Source organism: Crassostrea angulata, chromosome 2 (assembly GCF_025612915.1).
Source record: "Crassostrea angulata isolate pt1a10 chromosome 2, ASM2561291v2, whole genome shotgun sequence".
In the NCBI taxonomy this organism is placed as follows: Eukaryota; Metazoa; Mollusca; class Bivalvia; order Ostreida; family Ostreidae; genus Magallana; species Magallana angulata.
Window position 1 is genome coordinate 13,112,475 of NC_069112.1, and position 23,766 is coordinate 13,136,240.

At 34.6% G+C, this 23,766-nt stretch overlaps 1 protein-coding gene across 1 annotated transcript; it reads left to right on the forward strand.

The window, feature by feature from the left end:
* The first annotated feature begins 348 nt into the window (after nucleotides 1–348).
* On the forward strand, nucleotides 349–21,265 carry LOC128173917 (uncharacterized). The gene is made up of 6 exons (XM_052839585.1): nucleotides 349–624; nucleotides 3,120–3,210; nucleotides 14,188–14,355; nucleotides 17,319–17,401; nucleotides 19,482–19,557; nucleotides 20,850–21,265. Exons 1-6 carry the CDS (start codon nucleotides 349–351, stop codon nucleotides 21,059–21,061), a joined length of 906 nt encoding a protein of 301 aa, XP_052695545.1. The 3' UTR covers nucleotides 21,062–21,265.
* The last annotated feature ends 2,501 nt before the right edge of the window (nucleotides 21,266–23,766 follow it).

Below are 23,766 nucleotides of genomic sequence, written 5' to 3' on the forward strand. Positions count from 1 at the left end.
CAGTTCATCCGAACCAATCCATAATCTTTCAACGAATAACTCAGTCGAAAAATATATAAATGAATATATATTTAATATATAAACGACAGTCCTTTCTTTTTAGTTGAAAAAATATGAATTAATAATTTACAGAAAGGAGGTGATAAACAAACCAATCAAGAAAACCCGATGAAGCTCGATGCGTTTCGATTTATCATTTTAAGAAATACTTCGTACAAGACATATTCTGAAGTTTGATAGAGAGAACAAATGATATATCGTTCTTAACTCCTAAGTATTAAAATACCCGTCAATCATCCAACAGTATCTAGTGAAAAAAAGGGGAACAAAATGAAATTCCGGAATATAATGGATATTCAGCGTATGTTAGTAGCATATGTTTGTCTATCAAATGCAATAGAAAGCACCAAAGAGTTTGGGAAGAAGTTACCACTAGTTCCTTTTATGGTACAAGACAACTTTGGAATGCAGATGTGCCTCAAAGAATGTGAAGCATTTTCTTTGTGTTCCTCTATTAACTTTCATCGTAAACGTTTTGTGTGTGAGTTGAACAGCCATACGAAGGATGAAAATATTTCTTTGATCAACGATCAAGATTATGTTTACCTCGAAATATCGCATCCGGTATGTAGTTCCTATTTCATTAAATTCATAATGTGATTAAAAACCGTTTCATTCGAGATAAGACATTCCCTTTTCTGCAACAGATAAATATATCTAACCTATTTTATGATGTCTCACGTCTATGCAATGTTTTTCAGTTACTATATCCCCCGCGGACGAAGGCGGGGGGGGGGGGGGTATAGGAATCGCCTTGTCCGTCCGTCCGTCTGTGTCCGTTCGATATCTTTCGGATTGAGAAACATTGGAAGTTCTTAATTTACGCAAATATTGCTTATTAACTAAGGGTATGTCAGACCTTGACCCAAGGTCATTCGGGCAAGGTCAAAGTCACTGGCAGAATAACTACAAAATTTGTGTCCGGTCAAAATCTTTCTTTTGAAGAATGTTGAATGTTCTTACTTCACACAAAGATTGCTTTTAACCCAAGCGGGTGTCATGACCGTGACCCAAGGTCATTTGGGTAGAGTCAAGGTCACTTTCAGAAAAGTGCAAAATTCATGTTCAGTCCATATTTTTCTTATGGACTAATATTGGAAGTACTTTATTCACAAAACGATTGCTTGTAACCTAAGGGTGTGTCATGACCTTGACTCACGGTCAATTAAGGAAGTGCAAGATCATTGTTTAAAAATTTCTTAAATCCTGTCTGTGTTATATCTTGCATTAATGGTAAAAATTGGAAGCTCAAATTTGACACAAAGGTTGCTTGTCTAAGGCCACATAAAATTATTTTTTTGATTCCCATCCCCGTTTCTCTGAAAATGGCATGCCCCATGTATTTTTTTTAAATGGTTGGGGAAAAACAACTCGGAAAAAAAATAGGGTTCAGTAGACCAATAATTCAAAATGTCCATTTTAAATGGCTGCTTGACATGTGAATTTTCGTTTGATTTGAGTCATGTTTGTTAACATAAGGATGTAAATGTCCTCATGCATTAACAGTTACATGTAACTTGAAATAAAATGGAATTTAAAGATTACATATTGGTTTGTGTACTCATATTAGCATTAACAGTTTTAAAAAATAGACCAATTGTTATTTATAGAAAGTGGACGGTGAAATAGAATCATCCAATATTTTCTATTATAGAAAAATACATGAGTTATGCATTTTTCTTAGCGGGGGGGGGGGGTATCAATTGTGAGCTTGATCACAGTACGTCTTGTGTAAAAGATAGATTTAAATCGCTTTGTAAATGCAATAAAAATGTTAAAAACACACAAACAAACAAAAACACACACAAAAAGCAAAAGCAAAAAGTACGACTGTATCTAAATATAATGCATTTGGTTGTATTCTTTCTAAGGTTTTTTTTTTCGGAGTGGGGTTACCGCTTAATCAAGGACATCCTCAAATAGCAAAAATATTCGTATATTGATATGTACATTTTTAATGCCCTAACAAATCCAGACAAACCTGTTTAAAGTCCATTTCCTCTAAATACCGTCATTTTGCGACATTATATCATAAAAACTACATATTTGGTTTTTTTTTTTTTACAAAAAAGATTAACTGATGCATGTTTAATGTGTCAGCATTTATATATACAATTGATGGAAATGTTAAATTTGATAATAAGATCACTTGTAATAAGATCAGTGAACAAGAGTTTTCAAGTAAAAGGGATGTTCATCATACTGTTCACGTGTGTATTCCTGATTTAAAAATAGATTATCCTATTTTGGAAAGGGGGGGGGGTCATCGCTACAGAGCAGACACATAGCATGAGGGGGAGGGGGGGGGGGGGTGCCCCCCCCCCCCACACACACACAATTTTTCTCGCAGCTACTGATTATTTAAAATTTACATATAAAAAATTGAATTTCCATTGAGTTGGGGCCCCCACTTTTTGGGAGCATGTAAAAAATTGATATTAAAATAAGGAAATTAGGATTGAAATTGAAGTTATATAGTACGCCAGGCACATTAAGACTACATAAAACAATTTCTAGTCAAGTGTGTTAATTTGATAGATTTCTTCCAAAACATTCGATCCAAAGTGTGATATATGTAGTTCATTTGGCCACCTCCCCATGAATCTGTCTTAATGGATGAGTTCATTCAAACCATCGGATCGAGATCTCAGCCGTTGCGTGAATAGTAAAGCAGGACTTCGCGCCAAAATGTCTCGTTTAAAGTTTCTGCGCGCCGATAAGTGGCCGAGCCCAAATTGTGATCACAGAAGAATACTCCAGGGCACACCATGTGTACATATCACAGGCACGTAGCATAGGGGTGGAAATATCATGGATTTGCCCCTCTTCCCATTTTTCAAAGAATCTAACAAATGAAACCGAAAATAAGGATAAAATGTGATTCTAACACGCAAACCACGACCAATAGATTCTAGTAAGAAATGTCCTCTTTTAAAGAAGTTCGTTCGGTTGCTTTTTGGTAACCATTTTTGGTAACTTTAAGTCTATAAATTCTGCTCCATATATTAATCCGAAAATCTATAATTTTTTAAAACTACCTTGCCTTTTTTAAATCTTAGAGCAACAGAACATGTGGAACTGGTGTGACCTGTAATCTACAATCCAAGTGTATCCGTACAACGTTCGATCAGTTTATGTGTATGCCTGTCTGTGAGTATCGTATATTGCAGATCTTTTTCAGCATATAGAATGCAAAAAGATTCTTTGAATTTTAAATTGATATATTTCTAAACTAAACACATGCACATAATTGCAAAGGAACATATCTAGATTTTGTTTGCAAATTTTGATAATACTGTCAGCTTTAATGTGGCTGACCAGAGTAATAATATATTTAATAAGCTTATTCATTATCTGTTTTATTTATTTCACATTTAAAAGTCCGATATAAGCTTTAAATAAATTGAGATTGTTTTTGTATTCATTTAGAGGTAAATTTAAAAATATATATGCAATTTTGCGATAATAAGGTCGTTAAGAGCTACACAATTGCAAACGCATATTTTTCTTTCTAATAATTCATGATAAAGTGAGTCAAGGACATGTGATCATTGTTTGGATAAAATGTTTTTATTACCATAATAGGCAAATAGACCTTACTGTTTACCCAAGTAATATAGAACAAAATTGGACTTGTCAGGGATTCTCATGATTGCATTTTAAGCTTTATTTTGAAGTCTTACCTTAATCTGAGTTTTTTGGGCCCCGCAAGGATTTGCGGGTGCCCTATAGTAATCACTCTGTCCATCCGTCCTTCTGTCCGTCCGTCTGTCACTCTTCCGTCCACAAATTTCGTGTTTTTTTTCGAATAACTTTTTTTATGGTTGCCAAATCAAGTTCAAATTTGGTATGGTAGTTAAGTAGGCAGAAATACATATTTTGATGCTAAGTTTGGTTCTCTATGTCTTCTGGTTTGGAGCTGGGGTGGTGGGGTAGATTCCTAACTATGCATAAGAATGAATGGGCAAAGAGAGATAAATGCTGAGAATGAATGGGCAAAGAGAGATAACTGCTGAGAATGTTACCATTGTATACATGGAAGGCTGTGCAATATTTGTCCTTTGGGATTAATTAACCTTCCACACTATTTTATTTTTTAATTATTTATTTTATTTTTTTCTGCCTTAATGCTGTTAATTTTAACAGGTAATCAGATAATAACCCCATGCTGTCATTTCTGAAAAAAAAATCTTATTGTAAATTTAGAAGAAAAGGATGAGAGAGCAGAACAATTAATCCCCTGGGATTAATTATCTTGCCTGCTGCAGAAAATTTAGAGGCTTATCTCTATCTGTCATATCGAGATTAATGAACACCTTTGTCTGCACTGATGTTTGTTTTGAAGCAAATTAAACTCTCATTCCATGAGCTGCACTCTAATATTTTTCCCCCTCGGTTTAAAGTGATGTTTGTTTGAAGTTGAGGCAAAGCCTAGGTATCATAGCATTGGTATCAATTCTTTGTTTTTCTAACAAATTTTATTTCATCCCATGTTAGCCTCCTTTATCCCATGGATATGACTCATTGGATATTTTTTGGATATCCCACAGTTGTGACTTTACAACGGGATTTGCGTAGGCATAAAGAAGTAAAATAATGTGGAGTTTAATAAACAGTGTAAACATTGATTGTGGTGTATAAAACATTGGATATTTTTTGGATATCCCACAGTTGTGACTTTACAACGGGATTTGCGTAGGCATAATGAAGTAAAATAATGTGGAGTTTAATAAACAGTGTAAACATTGATTGTGGTGTATAAAACATGGGATAAATAGAATCTCATATGATTTGTAGTATAATATGATTTTTATCCAACTTGTGTGTTTTATCCCCTCACTCAAGAAAAAAACACTTTAATTGTTGGATGAAAATCATATCCAACTACAAATCATGAGATCCTATATATTGCAGTTCTTTACATCTTATGTTGGGCATTTATTTCTCATCATTGTTAATATAAAGAGGATGGAATTCAAAGTTTTTTTCACTTCTCTATATTAATTGTCATAGCGGGGCCCTTCCTGACTGGTCAGTTTTCTAGTATTATTTGATATCTGCAAACTTTAATTTAAAAAATGATGTGTGGTTGAATACAAACATTATTATAAAATCACCCCTCCCAAAACGAAAAATAAACAAAAAGCTATAATTTTTTCATGGACAGTTCATATCCTTGACTTTAACCCTGACAAAGGGTCAAGGAATGTCATAATTTTCCTGGACACCATGAAATTGCATATTTTTCCTCAATGGTGTTGAAGACGAAAGGAACTTACGACATTTTTTGGGTAATCTTTTCCCATCCACATTTCGCAAATAAATTGCTTCTTATTAAAGAGGTAATGAAACTAAAAATCGTAAACAATTGGCTTCTCAGTTTTCAAAAATAATATTTAAATAATGCAAGAGGTTACCGGTCGCCGCATGGCGTCAGACGGATATACACGTTACCAGAAAGACGCAGGGAACATAATAAAATTTGTTATTAATCAATATACATGTAATTCATGTTTATGTTTATCATGATAATATCTAGGTCAAGTTCGATATTGGGTATGATATGCCTAAGATTAAGCTAAAGATGGTTGTAACGACCAACGGGTATATTGTTTCCGTTCTCGGGTCATATCTCGCGGACTCAAAGAACAATGATGCTAGTATCCTCAACCATATCATACAAAGGATGTCGAGGAAATGACAAATTGGCTTAGAGAAAGAGACACCTTTATCGTGGATCGTGGTTTCCGAGACAGCTAAGATTTTTGCTGATATAGGAAATAGGATGGAGATGCCATGTTTTTTAGCGAGAGGTTGTAAATAGCATAGCACGGAAGAATCAAACAGCTCCAGATTATGTACTAAGGTATGAAAAAGCTTGATATTTCTAAAGGAATAGTTTTCATGAAATATGACTAATAATCTCGGATTTTTTTTCACCAAATACTTAGTATGGTCAAATACTTGCAGGTGCGCTGGGTGGTAGAATCAGCGGATGGCAGGTTGATAAGGTGGCGTTACCTTGATAGCACAGATACAATATGTTGGCGATTATGTTAGGACCATATCCGCAATATGTTACAAGTACAACCCGCCCCTTAGCCCTGGACATACAGAAGAGGATATTGCCTTTGCAGCGAAGATGGTGTATTTATCTCGCCAACCGAACGAACTTCGGAATTGGATTGAAACTAAGGGAATCGACCGAACATTTACATGGACAAAATTTGACGCCTCAGGTGTGGCTCCATAGTTCCCTCAACACTCTGAAGAAGAAATTCGTGAGATAACTCTTGGAACTTATCAGGTAAAAATGGCCAGGTGCAATACTAATGAACATATAAATGAAGACGGAAACAACAAGATTCATGTAAATGAAGATGTTGAAAATGTCAGTGCATGCATTCAGAGTCGCCACGTTTCTGCAAAGAAATACTACTGTTGGATTCAATACGGAGAAGGAGTGGTGCAGGCGTGGTATTGTAAATGCAAAGCAGGATATTGCGTGGGAGGTTGCTGTGCCTATATTACCAGCGTTGTATGGTACTTCTCGTATGCAAGACATTAAGAGACGCCCGTGCTTGGCGTGCAGGACTGGGCCGTGGATTTGAAAGACGCCGCCCGTGTGATTGATGAAACAGACAGTGAAGACAGCGGAACGGAACAGTGATGTCGCTGTTCGTCAAAGTACATTACTCTACTTAGGGGTTCATGTTTGAAGTGTCCCTATGATTATTAAACAGTGATTACATATGTTTTACATAATAATGTATTAACTCTTAGTGTTCTCTCTCTTTCTCTCTCTCTCTCTTTTCAGGTAAAAACTCGTTATATATTTTTCACCTTGTTTTATCAATTATTCAATATAATGTATTGAATCGATTATCAATATTCGAACATGATTGGTTTTTTTTTTTTTTGTATATTCTTATTAATACCCTACCGGTTTTCACCGGAGGGGACTATAGCTTTCCTCTGCGTCCGTCAGTCCGTCCGTCTGTCTATCCCACTTCAGTTTTCCACACTTTTTTTCTTTATGCGTTTGAGGAATAATATGAATTTTGCTGAACAGCTTCAAAATGTTAAACTACAGATCAAGTTAACCCTTTGGTAGCGTCTGGTTGACATATTTTCCAGAAAATTAATTTTTTATATTCCAATTTTTTTAATGTTCGGGCTCGTTATCGGGCTCGGTGTGTATCAAATAAACGAGGAAAGTATGTTGTCAGTAATAATATCGTGCATTTCTTGGACCATTCCTTTTATTGTTTCTTACAAACAAATAAGTTCTGTAAAATAGTGTCAACCATTGTGTTGTAAATTTAATCGAGTTTTATGTATTATTACATCGGGTTGGTCTGTTGAGACGGTAAGAAATGATTTTCTGCATAACTGCATTGTTTTCACAAATTTCTACAAACCGGTAGGGGACGTGTATTGCTTATGCAATACTCTCAGAATGCCTGTTTATTATCTTTCTCACTTGGTTGAAATTACACTTATATATGGTTAAACAGATACATGTATTTGTTTTATACTTCTTTTAACCAAAAGTAATTAAAACATTTTATTTATGATTATTTGTGTGTTATAAAAATGGACTTATACATTGCGTTAGCATTTTCAAACAGAATGTTTCCTTCACGTAATGAAAGAAATGCCAAATTGATAACACCATTTTTGTTGATTATTTATATTAAATTTATAGCTTGAAGCATTGATTGTTTCCTTGAAGTTTTGAAGTTTAATGTATATGTATTTCTTATAGCATTTTAAGTTTACGACAAGATTTGTTTATCAAAAGGAAAAACAATCAACAACAATTCAACCTGCTTTTTTTCATCGCTTGTAAATAAAACAAACTTCCGAAAAATTACAAAGAGGTATAGTGCACTTCATATACGACTTGGCCTCAAATATAGCATTTCGCAAACATTAGACATTTTCAATATTACACAATATTTAGTTTAAATATATTTAAAGAGACGCAAATTACACAATCACTATGCTCTAAGAATCTTAATCATTAATATACTCAGGTTTTGTTGGGGATATATATATAGGAAAGTAGTATACTATTAAAAATTAGACATTTGACTATTTGAACCACTCTAAACCAAAGATATCCGATAAAAAATATGTTCTACACGTATTGTAGTACACGTTTACATTAAATTAGTTTTGGTTTAAAACGGTCTTCATACTGAAAACTAGACAAATAAATGAATTAGTGTATTTTTTAATACAATCATGTATATAGCCATATATAATGAAAATGCATCTCCTAAAAACGTTAGATGTATGGTCTAGTGGTAACGCGGATGTCTTTTTGATTTTGTGGTCGCTGGATCGAATCCACTAAGAAATATTTTTTCTCACTTAAATTGAAACATAAACAGAATAGAGAGGTTAAGTTACATGTATCCATTCTTCTGTTATTTAGCTCACCTGAGCTGAAAGCTCAAGTGACCGTGGTTTTACGTTGTTTTAAATTTCGTTTATGCTTTTTAACTTGGGGTGAAATATCGCCTGTATTTTTGAATTTTTACGTATCGAATCAAATAAAGACTTCAGTAAATCAGACAATTAATTGTTATATGCCCAAAATGAGCAAAATCTGATGCACTAACAACATATTATATTATAAATACTATACATTCTATTGGTAATTCGGTACGATCTCTACGTAATGATTTATTATAATGCAACGTGTTTTGTTAAGATGCTGTGCATTTTCAGTTTAAACAGGGATTGTTTTTGCTGCTAGAAATACATAGGTAATATATATATATTATGAGAAAAAAATTGTGCTCTTTCTTAGTTTTAGTGCATATTTCTTCTGTTTTAATTGTTTACAGTTTTCCTGTTTTCCCTACAAACCATATTCAGCTGTGTCAAGTTTCGAATTATAAGCAAGATACAGAGCTTTGCTCACAGAACTGAGGCCATGCTTTTGTTTATTCTGAATAGGAAATAACAAGTTTTAAAATCTAAAGTTGAATGTAATTAACTTTTGTGAACAAAAAAATTGATTCAAACCAAGAAGAATTGTGAGTTCTGTATCTTGCTTATAATTCGACGTTTGACGCTGACATTTAAATTTATCACTAGAAATGTCTCACTAAACGTTAAATACTTGTACAGAAAAATTAAAAGGATGATATGCAGTAACAACTTTTTGGGGACCCTCCCTTTACGATGAATCTACGCCAATTCTGTTGGTTTTTCAGACACAATTAAATAAAAACGACCTCTTTTAAACAGTTTAAAAAATTACTGTTACGGGGATATATGTATTATCGCTGTTCTTAAGGGAACATTACAGCGGACAATCATCTTGAATTGTAGCCATTTGTTAATGTTGATTTTGAATAAAGATAAAAATAAAGGGTGGCCCTTAGTAAAAAAGAGCGATAAGCCTGTCAATACATTGTAGTCTGAGGCTCATTGAGGGGGAGGGGGGGGGGAATGGGGGCTAGACCTTAACAGAAATCTTGACAAGCAAAAAAAGAAAGATTTTGAGTATAGCTATGTCTATCTTGGCCCCAAAAAAGGGAGGAGGGGGACCCCCTAGTTTCGACGCCTATGCATTTATTATAAATGTACATGTAATAGCTTTTTAACATATCACATTATAACATTTTACATTCAAGTGTATTCATCGATCAAGTGAGTAAGGTTATAAAACGTCGCACGAGTTCATGCCTGGTAAACAAAAATCTTTTATAATGCGTAAGACCAATCAAATGTTTGAATGTTCTTAATTTGAGCGCCTTGAGGTACAATATTCTTCTTTCACAATAAATAGCTAGTACAATGTATTTGAAGATGAATATGTACCTATATATATATGCATATTCTCATCTATAATTTGATCTTTTTTTAAAGTGAGGGGGGCAGAACTAAAATAAAGGGAAGTTGAGTTAACCTACCAATAACTTAGTTTTATTTCTGGCATAAGATCTTATTTTTGATAAAAGTGGTATTTCATAAGGGTACAATGTCAAAGATTAAGTGTAGGAAAATTAGTGTTAAATTTGGATACAGTTTATTTTATGGGATTCTTTTATTGTTTTTTTTACCGAGGGGCCATATGGCACAATATTACTTATTGCAAACAAAGTTTTTTTTTTGTTTTTTTTTGGGGGGGGGGGTATATAGGAATCACCTTGTCCGTCTATCCGTCTGTCTGTCCGTCCGTCTGTCTGTGCAATCGTGTCCGTTCATATCTTTCTCATGGAGAAACATTGGAAGTTCTTACTTCACACAAAGATTGCTTGTGACCTGAGGGTGTGTCATGACCTTGACCAAAGGTCATTTGGGCAAGGTCAAGGGCAGAAAAAATGCAAAATTCGTATTCGGTCCATATCTTTCTTATGGAGAAACATTGGAAGTTCTTACTTCACACAAAGATTGCTAATGACCTAAGGGTATGTCATGACCTTGACCCAAGGTCATTTGGGCAGGGTCAAGGTCACTGGCAGAAAAAATGCAAAATTCGTGTCCAGTCCATATCTTTTTTTTGGGGAAACATTGGAAGTTTTTACTTCACACAATGACTGCTTATGACCTAAGGGTGTGTCATGACCTTGATCCAAGGTCATTTGGGCAAGGTCAAGGTCACTGGCAGAAAAAATGCAAAATTCGTGATTGTCCATATCTTCCTAATGGAGAAGCATTAAATGTTCTAACTTCACACAAAGATTGCTTATGACCTAAGGCTGTGTCATGACCTTTACCCAGGGTCATTTGGGAAAGGTCAAGGTCACTTGCAGAAAAAATGCAAAATTCGTGTCCGGTCCATATCTTTCTTATGGGGAAACATTGGAAGTTTTTACTTCACACAAAGATTGCATATGACCTAAGGCTGTGTCATGACCTTGACCCAAGGTCAATTGAGGAAGTTCAAGGTCATTGTTTCAAAAATGCTAAATTCTGTCTGTGTCATGTCTTGTATTAATGGAAATATTGGAAGCTAAAATTTGACACAAAGCTTGCCTGTCTCAGGCCACATAAAACTTTTTTTTTAGACTCTCATCCCCGTCTCTCTGAAAATGGCCTGCCCCAATGAATTTTTTTTTAGGAAAAAAAAAAGTTGTGGAAAATTTTTTTGTGGAAAAAATCCGGCTCAGTATACCATTAATTCAAAATGTTAAAATATAAAATTTTTCTTAGCGGGGGGTATCAATTGTGAGCTTGCTCACAGTACCTCTAGTTAGGTTTGTTGCTGACTGTTTACAGATATTTGTGGGGTCGGTAAAGTCCATAGAAGGCGAGGCGGAGCCGAGCCTTCTATGGACTTTATCGACCCCACAAATTTCTGTAAACAGTCAGTAGCAAACCTAATAAATGTTTTGTTTTGTCGAGGACCTAAAGTTTGATATGTTAACAAACAAAAAATACTATATAATAATTAGATTCATAGGCTTAGTCTCTAAATTTGTACCTTTCTCGTCAGTCCTCTGTGCAAACCTGGATACCATTGTATATAGGATCGTTTAATTACGTCACAGGCAAAGGGAGGTCACTCTAAATATTTTAGGGCTTAAAAATTAAAGGTATGGTTGAACGATTGTGTAAAAAATCAGCTCAAATAACGTTACGTCCGCCATGTTGCCGAATAAATTTTGACGCCCGCCGTGTAAAGAAATTTATAAGGCAATCAAGAGTCGCGATTCATCCAATGACGTCGAGACATTATAGTCCGAGGCAAAAGAATATCCTTTGTACACCCATATAAATCCATTGTTGCTCAGGTGAGCGATGTGGCCCAATGGGTCTCTTGTTCTCAATTATCTTGTTTAATTCAGTCTGAGTATGAGCATACCCAATATAAACAGATCTCTACATTAACACTATACATGTACTCTATTTACACTTAGATCCTTTGCATTTTGCTTGAACTTATCACAGTTCAGAATATAAACTCCTGTTATACACAGATTTTCCCGAATTTAAGACAAATTAGTTGTTACAGACACCATTATAGAATCAGAACAGTGTGTCCAGGTCTCGAAAATCATATTGCGACAGCTAAGTACCTGAGGCTATTTTTAGTAACTGGTACTTTCCGTCCAAACACAGGTGTAGGCGTAATAATGGAAAAAGGCACTATACCTCTTTAAAAAATGCACAAAAATTAATTTAAAATTTGCCTAATCATTTTTTTTAAATCTTATTTTCTTTATTACAGTAAAACTCACCCCGACCCAGATGCAAAGGGACCGGCGAAATAACGCGGTATTTTAATGTAACGTTAAACCTTGTTTATACACAACTATTGCTATGCTTATAGTCATACATACAATATACCAAGCCATCCTTTAAGAGAGAACATATTTAATATTAAAAATAAAATAACCGGATTAAGCAACTTTAATAAAAATCGGCAGTTTCTTTCGTAAAAATGCATGACGTCGCGTTGAAATCCTTGTAAGATTTTGACGTCTTGTTAAAAACGGGACAGTTTTCTTATATACCAGTGTATTTGATAAATTCAAGGCTTTTAAAATTGTCATGTGCTGTACATATTTAAAACGCGGCAAATTTAGGTCAATAACGTCCCTTGTTATTTAGGGAATGTGGAATCTTTTTACATCATGATTTTTCTTATTTAGCATTATTCCCCAGCATGCATCTGTTCTCTGACGTAGATAAGCCACATTGCTGCTGGTGACTGGGTCCATGTTGGAACTAGGCCAGTGTTTATGTACAGAGTTGATAAAAGTTACAAGAAAAAATATGCCTTGATGTGAAGAAAAATGTTGTGTACTGTCATGAGAAGACAAGGATTTAGTACATTTCTATAAATGAACCTCAGATAACTATATACTAGTATGATTTGTGCAAAAAATGAATAAATGAATTAATTTGTGAAATATGAGACCATCGCATTCCAGATGTTTGTACGGAGATGTGGCAGTCAGTGTTTACATAAAAAAAATGCTGTTTGTAGATTTCAATTTAAATTAATATAAAAATGTTATTTCATTTTCTTTGTGGCAATGGTTTCTTACCGTTACTTTTTATTTAAATGCCCTGGAAATTTTTCTGAGTTGTTTTTATCTTAGATCTTGGATGATATATGTACGCCGGTTCTGTTTATGCTGTCAGAAGAATAACAGGACTAAGACACTTTTTAAAAGTCAGGATGCTGAGCAATGCACCTTGTGTGCTCATTTATGTAGCACACATAATGTTCAAACTCATAAACAAGAAATTCCCGAGTGCAAGAAAAACTAGGTCACAATAACACTGATCCACTGACATTCCATTCTAGTTACATGTCACATTAACTGCTAGTGGGAATGCATCACTCTAAGATCCAAAATCTTCCTCCATAAACACTGTTTAAAAATGACAACTCTTTACATCCATTGCAAGTTTCAATTCACATTTTGATGATGGCATTTTATCTCTATTACTAAACGTGTGTAAAAATGCAATGTGTCTCACTGGCGTCAGCATCAGTGCTGCCCTCTCTTAGATGCTTAGAGATAACCCAGCAGGGAGGTAATAATTTTGACAATATGGCAGCGCTCATGCATTGCAAGAATTAGCTATTCTAAGTGGCATATCTTCTTACTGAGGAAAGTTCTGTCTAAACGGTTTTCAGATATCATTATACACATCAAACAGACAAATTTGAGCCCTTGATAATTTTTTCATGTTCACTTCCTTTAAGATTTTTGCAGTATTATGGTGCTTGTAATCACTCCAGATTTTGGCAGCTACCTGAAAATTGTTTGGCGTTTCAATAAAAAATTCAGTACAGTCAAGTTATAGTTATATGTCGTACATTTCGATAAGTATTATTTTGGAAAGAAGGTTGCAAATTTGAAAAATTACTACCTATCTGGGTGGGTTGAATACTAGTGTGCTAAGCACTAAGCTTAGGAGTTCTATCCAAGTTGTAAATACACTGGATACATGTGTTGCTGACCAACCAAACCTGTCTGCAATATCCTCATTGAGATAGACTAATGTTAATTTCATAAGACACATTACCAGAGTTTTTTAAACAAAAACAAATTCACTGGTCAAGTGGTGCAGGTATATCAACCAACCAAAGTGAAATGCCATTGCATATACGCATCTGAATATTCTAAGCTTTTGCACTTGTTGTAGTCTGTAGTGACCCTCCAGAAATACCAAATGGATACATCGCTCAAAAGACGTTCTCCCCACCATCAGTAACACATGGGTGTAACTTTGGATACACCGGAGTAGGAAACAACACTTCAAGCTGTGTGCCCGGCAAGAATTGGAGTGCCCCAGGCTATTACTGTGCATCCAGTAATTTTTTATCATTCTTTTTATGAAAATTATTTTTTTCACAGTGGCTACAATGATTTGATTTTTGAAAGTTTAATTGTAAATCGTTCATAGTCTAAGTAACAATACTGAATTCTAGGTTTTGAAATGTATATCACGTACCAATTGACATTGAAAATTATTTTTTTTGGCGAGGTTTTACAGTTTACTCTGAAAAATTATCAAGGCTACCCAATCATGTTGACTTACGCTCTGCAAAGTTGATGGCAATTGTTTTTGAATAAATTCTTTGGTACATCAAATCAAACATATATACTGAACAAAAAGAAAGAAAGGTATAGCATAAATAATATTTTGTCAATTTATTTAAGGTAGTACGAAACACCCCTGAAATTATTTATTTGAAATATTTTCTGAAATACACAAAATAATGACTTAATATTATGAAAAAATTATTTTCAGTCCATTATCTTAAGAAAAAATATGAATCATACCCATCAATTACTCAAGGCCAAATAAATTAAGGATACAACGTATTTCGATAATTTTAGAACACACATTTGAATGTTGTTTGAATGATTTTTGTGCAATTTAGCCTTATATTATTTAAAAATGCGTAACTTGTGTTTTTTTGTCAAAGTAAAGACCTGAAATTTGGACACAACCACCACCAGTGTTTACGCTTTATGTCGACCAAATTTCAAGGTCATATAAACAGGTCAAATATGATGACGTCATCTAAGATTTTTATCAATTTATACCTCCGTCAAACATTCTTGAACCTTAATTTCTCTAAAACCAATGGTTAAATGTTCTTTATTTTGATATTTTTTAATTCCAGTGTCATGCCAATCATACTGTTAAATTTTATTCAAATTTGAATCATAAATTTTCTTTCTAGATACCATTAAGTGCTGCAAATTTTAGTCTTAAAAGAGTATTCACAAGAATTAGTTTTACATTATATTGAATGAGAAATTACCAGTTAGAATTTGTTTCAGTATTTTTAAGTAACAAAAAGTTCTCCTGTTTATATAGCAGCACGAATATTTGTAATATCTTGAAAAAATAACTTAATGGCATCGAAAATTATAACAATGACTATTTCATTTTACACTCCACTGAAAGGAGATTCCAATGGTATGTTTGGGGAGATGTGGGCAAAAATTGTGAGGTCAGATTCTTTTTCACATTTTACGTATTAAAAGATTTCATCCTTAAGAAAAAATATAAAAAATTTCAGAGAAATTGAATTATAGGAAACATTTAGATTGTCTGTTTTATACTACCTTAAAATCAAAGGATCAGAACAGTGTTTGTTTATGATAACAAGACACCAATGCTTGACAATATTCTTTTGTAAAAAGTCACTTTAAGAAACACACGGGCTTAGACCACTTTTTTGATCTACCTTGGGGTCAGAATCGAATTTCACAAGTCAGTACCGTGTATGGCCACCATCTGCATTAAATACTGCGACACACTTTCTACGCAAAGAGGATACATCTCTTTGAGTTACATGCCCCGGGATATTATTTTATTTCTTCTCTAGTGCTGTTGCAAGTTGCAAGAGATTCTGAGGCTGGGGTTTTTGCATCCTTACTCTCCAACCTAACTCGTCTCAAACGTGTTCCATTAGCGAGAGATCCGGAGATTCCGAGGGCCAGTCTAGCATGTCAACGTTGTTCTGGTTTAGGAATTCTCTTGTTGCTCGAGCGGTGTAAGCTGTTGCATTGTCCTGTTGGAATGTTAGGCCAGGGCCATTGGTGCGCAGATATTGCAATACAAGGGGGTAGAGAATTTCATCTCTATATCTTTGGGATTTTAAAGTACCGTTTACTACAACAAGTCGCGTTCGGTTTCCACAACAAATTCCTCCGCAACCCATTACACTACCACCACCAAATCTGTCTACTTCTGTCAAACAGCAACCAGCAAAACGCTCTCCACGTCTCCTCCAGACACGAGTTCTTCCATCGGCAAATGTCACACTAAAACGAGACTCGTCACTAAAGAAAACTCTGGACCAGTTTTGCACCCGAAGCGCAAATGGTGCCGCGCCCAGTTCCATCGGGAGGTCTTGTGTCGATCTGTCTGCTCTGTTCCTTTGTACGGTCTACGGGCTTTCAAACCGCAACGCGTCAGTCTGTTTCGTACCGTCTGAGAGTTAATCCTCCTCCCTAAAGCATTTTAAGCTCAATCTACCGCCGTTAAAAATCTGTTTCTCAGATGAAGCAACCGGATTTGAAGGTCCTCCCTAGGGGTGGTTACTCTAGGTCTTCCACTGCGGGGCCGGTCAATGGTAGATCCAGTGGTCTGGAAACGTCTCCAAAGAAGGCTGATCGTCTTCTGATACGTTCCGATTGTGGCTGCTACAGCGTTCTGGGACATGCCAGCTTGGAGCATCCCTACGCAGCGTTCATGGTTTTCTTCAGACAATCGGGGCATTTCAAAAGTCGGATTCATGAACTAATTTTTTTTATTTTCTTTTTTGCCAGACAGCAAACTTTTCTTTGCAAAGAATTTTGCGGAAACACGTGGTCAGACTGTGTGTAGCACAGGCTTATACTCACCGTCAGTTAAAGGGCGTTACGGTTGAATAATCAGGATTTTTTCATCACAATAGATGTAGTTTAACTCTGCTACATAGGACATATATTGTCAATAATTTTGTTTGAACGAAAGTAAAACAAAATCGTACACTTTCATATAACCTTTCTTTCTTTGTTTAGTATATAAATACAAAATGTTGATAACATTGATCTATGTGTTTAACAATTTATTAAAGATATAAATATTTGGTATGAATATTCAAGCTAATTTATTATAAACAACTTAATAACTTTTTTATGTTGTACAGGTGTGTGCATAATTTCTTTTAAAATTTAAACTTAATAAGTAAAAAATGATTTTAGGGAAGCAGACTTTATAAGTTTATCAGTTTTTGATATGATCCTGATTTTTAATAATTTTGTTCAATTCAGTTTGTGGATACGGAGGAGTACACAGCTATGGAGGAAAAATGTATTGTGTTGTTCCTCAGGAACGCTCTTGGATAAATGCAAAGGTTTGTTGTGTATATTTTTGACAAAAATTAATGCGTTGTATTTCTTTTTCCCACTTAAAGTGACCTGTCTATTTCTTTACAAATGCAGGTAAATTAGTGTAACACAGAGAAGCGATATGTTGTTTATTTGCTCTAGGGTTTAAATGTTCGAACAACTTCGGATGTTAAGTTTGAAAAGTGTTTTTGTTTTAAATAACAAAATAATACAACCAGTAAATATACACATTTTTATGATCATCAAAGTTTTCATAATTGAGAAGTGTAAAATATTAATCATCTTTATCATGAAAATTTTGCACGAAAGTTTTTGGAAAAAAAAGAAATCACTGGGTCGCATGCTGACTGACGTTTTTCATACTTATAATTAGACAATTATCAGCCACCTAATTGTATTCGGGTTTTTCCGTTTGCCCCCGATTACGACAGAGAGCATACGGCGGGTGGGACCGGTCAGAAGAGAATGCTAACTCCTTCATGGCACCCAATCCTAGCTTTACTTTTTTTAGAAGTCCGTGTTTGTTCGGCTCCTGTTTTGTATTTTTGCTTTGGACTTCTAGATACGCTATAATTGGAAACTTGTACCATAACAATAATATTTATTTGGAAATGAATCAAATCTAGACCTTATACAAAATCCAAAAATATAGTTTTTTCTTCAAACTTGTTAATTATTTTACAACAGTTTTAAAAAAAATCAACAAAACAATAATACCAAAGGAACTTAATCTTTCGATTAATGTAGTAGCGTCTTTCCATTTCTACATCAAGAAATAATGACTTCCAAACAACCGTTTTACTTTATATGATGGGAAATGTATTGATAAGCTTAACAGCTTTACTATTTTGGAAAAGTTTAACATTACTACGTTTCTAAATGGCACATGCTATCGATTCAATGCTGATACCGATTTAATTATTCATTTAAAACAGGAAGAAATATTGTTACAGGCACTTAGCATTGTAGGAAATAGGCACAGCAAGCATTTACCTTATATTATCAGTTTGAAAAAAAGAATTATCAGGGATTTACCCCTCCCTCATTTTAGTTTGACCATAAAAAAATTGGAGTGAAAATGTAACGTGCAAGGGGGTCACTGCCTATGTTCCCCCGCGGGCCCGTACCCGAGATAGAATCGGATAGCTCTGATTGCTGCCAATAATTATAAGTGCAGACTTTAATCACCGCTCCTGCACATATATAGGAACTCAACGTTACGCAGGAAGGGATGACCGCACACCTACGCAACTCAACAGGTACCATCGTTAGCACAAGCAGGAATGACTGCACACTTGCGCCAACAACGCAACCTAACGCAAGTAGGGAGAGCTGCACATTTGCGCTAGAAAGGCCAGGACACCAGCAGGGATGACCACAGACTAGTGCTCCGCCGCATCCACCACCAATACAAGCAAAGATGTCCACATACTTGTATTTATGCGATACAGAGCATGAATGGCCACACACTCTCTATTGTATGTTAGATAACACGAAGATTAGATAGAGCAGGGTTGTCCTCACACTCAATCTAGCCGTACCTGTTCAAGTTTGACCCCATACAGTTCTTCCGAAACGCATTAGACACTGTCCCTATATATGTGCCGGCCTAGAATAATTTGTGGTATCTTAAAAAGGGAAATCAAAAATAAACAAACTAATCCAATCTAATCTGAAACTACTTATGCAAAACACCTTATTTACATACACTATTTATAATAAGGTATAAAAAAATCTTCACAATAATTGGTTAACATTGGAAACATTAATTAAAAAATCAAAATTAAATAAATTAAAGGGGAAAAACTCTTGCTAAAGAAATCCATTGTTAAGCTGCCCGCTTCAAAATAAGAAAATTAACAGTGAATCTTAGGTTTTAGGTACACTAGCACCACCCCCCCCCCCCCCAAAAAGAAATTTCATGATTTTTGGGAAGCGATTTAAATTTCATAACGATGTTCCATGCCTATTTTATTTAGTTTTCTATTAGACGCTAAAATTATATCATAATTTTTTTTCTTCTGTGTGACTTATCCTATTAATCTAATGCTATTTTATTTGTTTGTTTGTTTTCTGGTTTTAAAGGACTATTGTTATCAAATCAACGCACAACTGATGGAAATAGAAAGTGCTGAAGAGCAAAACTGGATAGCTTCCAAAGGTAATCTCTGCATCTTTCATCAATTTCTTATATTTAAAAACTTTATTTGTAAAAAGAGATTATAAATTGTTTTAAAATCGTCGGGGCTTACTTAACCATTTAACGGCCGGCGTTTTGACAGTTTTTGCATGAATTTAGCAAACAATATAAAAATAAAATTCATGACATTTTCTGAAAGATTTTACATAAGGTAACCCATATATAATTTCACAATTTAAGGTAGCTCCATACTCGTAAAATTCTCTGAGGAAAGTTGAAAAACCGAACTGATTTCGACTTAATACAGTTAAATGACATCAATTGTTAGAAAAAATATACATGTCATCGCACTTTTTGAGATGCCAGATAAACATAAACTAAAGCATATTTTAGCATTAGAAACATGTATTTTTTTTTTGTTAAAAGTAAAATCTCGTAGGCAGAAATTTGTATTTCTTGTTTAATTTTAATGTCAACTTTATCAGAAAACTAAGATTACAAAAATATTTGAAAATTAATCGTTGGAATAAGAAAAACTATAGCATTTAGACATACAACTGAGAGAAAAGTCAGAAAACGAGTTATTTCCCCTTTGCATAGATAAAATATATAAAAATTTGGAAATTTAGTATAAAATTAAGTGCGAAAATATCTTGAACCTATCAATAATTCTAATTACATCCATGTGATTATATTCACATAAAATAAATAAAACTATCTTGCAAAATTTTTAAAGAATTCAAAGTTTTACAAAAAAGTGTGACATCACAGAACACTGGATCTACTTTAATAAAAAAAACACTTTTACTTTATATTACTTTTTATGAAAAAACACTTGGTTAGTTTTATTAGGTCACCTGAGTTAACTAAGGTGACATATTGCTATCTGTTTTCGTCCGTCGTCGTGCGTTAACAATTTTACATTTTAACTTCTTCTTCAAAACTACAAGGCTAAATGTTACCATTTTTGGTATCTCTATGGTAAGAGAAATTTAAAGTGTAAAATTCGTGGCTCTACCACCCCCTGGGCACTACAAGTGGGGCCAATTATGCAAAAAAGCCAAAATTTTCAAAACTATGCTACTCAGGTGACCGTTAAGGCCTATTTGCCTCTTTTACGGAGTTATCTAACAAAGGAGATGTACTTCATGAGAGTTGTTCTTGACTTTTCAATTGATAGTTATATTTTACTCTACTTGTATTTGTTAATCACAAGAACAAATGTGGCAGCCTTGACTGTGCTGCGCACCTTATCTCAAAGAAAAAAGAAAAAAAGTTGATATTAAAAAATTTAAAGGTCGGTATTGAATCAGTTCCAGGGATTGGAAGTTTTTGGATTGGTCTGACAGACCAAGAAACAGAAGGCACGTGGCGCTGGTCTCATTCGCATAGTGCTCCCCAAAATCCACAATGGCTTGACGGTCGGCCGGATGGGGGAACTGCTGAAAACTGTGCAATGTTGTATTCCGGCAGATGGGATGACTTTTCGTGTCATGACACTATGTACTTTATTTGTGAAAAGTAATTTGTGACACTGCTTGAACAAATATGAATAATGTGCATGTACTGGATTCATTATTCTGATACGTTGCACCATAAGCCCGAATTCCGATTTATGTTGTATTGGGTATGCTGACACTTTACGGAATATTGTGTACCGTTTTTTGGACAGTTCCGTGTTTTAAGTTCACTTCTGCGTTCAGCCACCGTAAGCTTGATGACTTACGAATAAGGCCCCCCTATTAATTTTCAATTGCAACTTGGTTTTGTGGCCCCAAGGGGTAAGTTTAGGATACTATTATGTTTATGTATGCTCTACTTAAAATCAGAAATGTTTCAGTGAAATTGTCCAATGTGTACTGTATTTTGTAATCATGGTGAAGAAGAAATTCGAATGAGCGTCAAAATGTCAACAAATCTAAATATAATACCATAGCGGAAATTTATTCATCTATTTTGTTATGAGCATATTGTGATTGTTTTTTTTTTTATTTGTTTGTTTTTTAAAACAGTTTTTTACCCTCTAATGTCTGGAAATTATTAAAGAACAATTAAACTGTTTATTCTGAGTGTGTGGACTCATAGAGGACTCTGGTTTTACATGTTGCAAATTGTCCAACTTAAATTATATGTATCGTAAATAATCCGAATGTTTATGATGGAAAAAAATTACCACAGTCTCACCATGCTCACAGCAACTGCGTATATACAGGATGTTGACAATATAAACATATACACAGAACTGGCATTGATAATAAATTTCCAGATAAGTAAATATTACCAAAATATAATATGCAGTGTTTTTTCATATAAGATGACACAGTAATTAACGCCCGCTTTTTGATTTGTAAAAACAAAATTTATACCTCGCATATTTAATGCGTAAAATGTATGTTTACCACAAAGAGAGAACACATAATACGAAAGTGCAATGCAAAACAAAAAGGTGAAAACAAGTGCATCGAAAAAAGGAATTGAAAAGTATGTACAACTTCAGATAATAAAAAACAACAAATGGTTTTTGTTTGCATGTACACAGAAGCATAGAGATGCAGGGCAAAAAATATGCCTAACATCACGTGTCTTTGTTATTATATAGTAGGGAAAAACACATCTATTTTTAGAATGCTATACCATATAAGTGCTACTATTGAAAGTGAGCCTTTACAACGCATCTATGTTCTGTACATTATGATACTGATACACATTTGCACCAAGTGCAATATATTTATGTATTTGTAGTCAGACGGTATTCCGACGTTGCTATATATAGATACAGACAATGCACGGCATTAACGGAGTGTCCTTGCTTCCTTGGCGGTATCGGCATATGGTTTCCTTTGAGTGGATGTAGCTGGCGGTGTGTTCGGTAGATCATTCAATCGTGTCTTTTATTGTGCTCGTACACGTTTTTCCTTGTTTTCATGATTTTCTGTCGGGATTTCAACAAGTTGAAGCGCACAATTAGGTCTTGAATTGGTTTGGAACCGGGCCTTCCTACGCGAACCTGTTAATATCGTTCATGTCGACATCAACTCTCATTTTTTTTTGTAAAGAAATCTAAAACTAAATTATCATCATTTTCTCCAGCAGTTTATGGGATTCTGGAAAGTTTTAGATTTGTCTACGTATGTACTGTTCAAGACCATATGATTCTTTGATTCCTGTTCAATACACATCTGTTCTGGTTTTTTTAGTTGTTTTGTTCGACTTTCAATTGAATTTTGTAGGGGATGTAAAACTAATTGTAAGCTGTCTTTGATGTTTGGGATTAGGTAGCTAGTAAGTGAGTTGACTAGAACTTTTGATGCACATATGCATTCTGCAAGTTTGGTCATTACTTCGGGATTGTGTAGAGCACCTACTAAGGCATCGACATCTGTCTCAGGATCGGATCCTAAACATCTTCATATTCGCTTCTATTTTCGCGATCACGTTTTGAAAGGTTTGCATTCTGGCTAAGACCACGAGTCTGACCATTGTTGACGCCCTTTTGTCTGATTCCGTCCCCGTAGGAAGCATTTTAAGCTAGTGTGCAGGTATTTGTGAAGTTGAATTCACTTTATTGATATCACTTGTAATTAACGTCGCAAGCTCTGGACAAGAGAGAGTGCTCACAGTTCAATCACTGAGCGATACTTTGGAATTTCAATATTGAGGACCGGCCTTTGTTCTATTGTTTTTCATATTCAAACAAAAAAAATCAAAACACAAACCTCATCTTGAATAGTTTGCTTGGTATGAATGATACAACGAAAATCTCAACATGTTGAGGACAGATGTACCACATATTGGTCATTGAATCGACATATGGAATTAGTTATTTACACATATTTCGCTCTGCTTGTTTAGTACAACATGGTGGTCAGTTGACACTTGACAAACGGGCTTGGTATTTACCTTAACAATTTGTGGATAAAATTTGGGAGATTTTTTTTTAAACAAGTACCTGTACTCAGTTATTAAGGTATTATGATTTTAATACTGTAATGCTGATTTAATCAGAGTTAAGGCTTTTGTTGCTCAGATTAGCAATGTGGCCCATTGGTCTTTTGTTTTACGATTACTTAAAAGATATCAGATTCCCAACTTGCACATGAGTGTGAGTGTCAATTATGAAGTCCTTCAAATACTTGGTTTTCTGCATGTCAAATGTGTTCGTTGTTCTTAAAAATAAAGAGTTTGTCGCTGTGTTGGTTTTCTCCTATGTTTTTTTTTTTCTTCTATGTA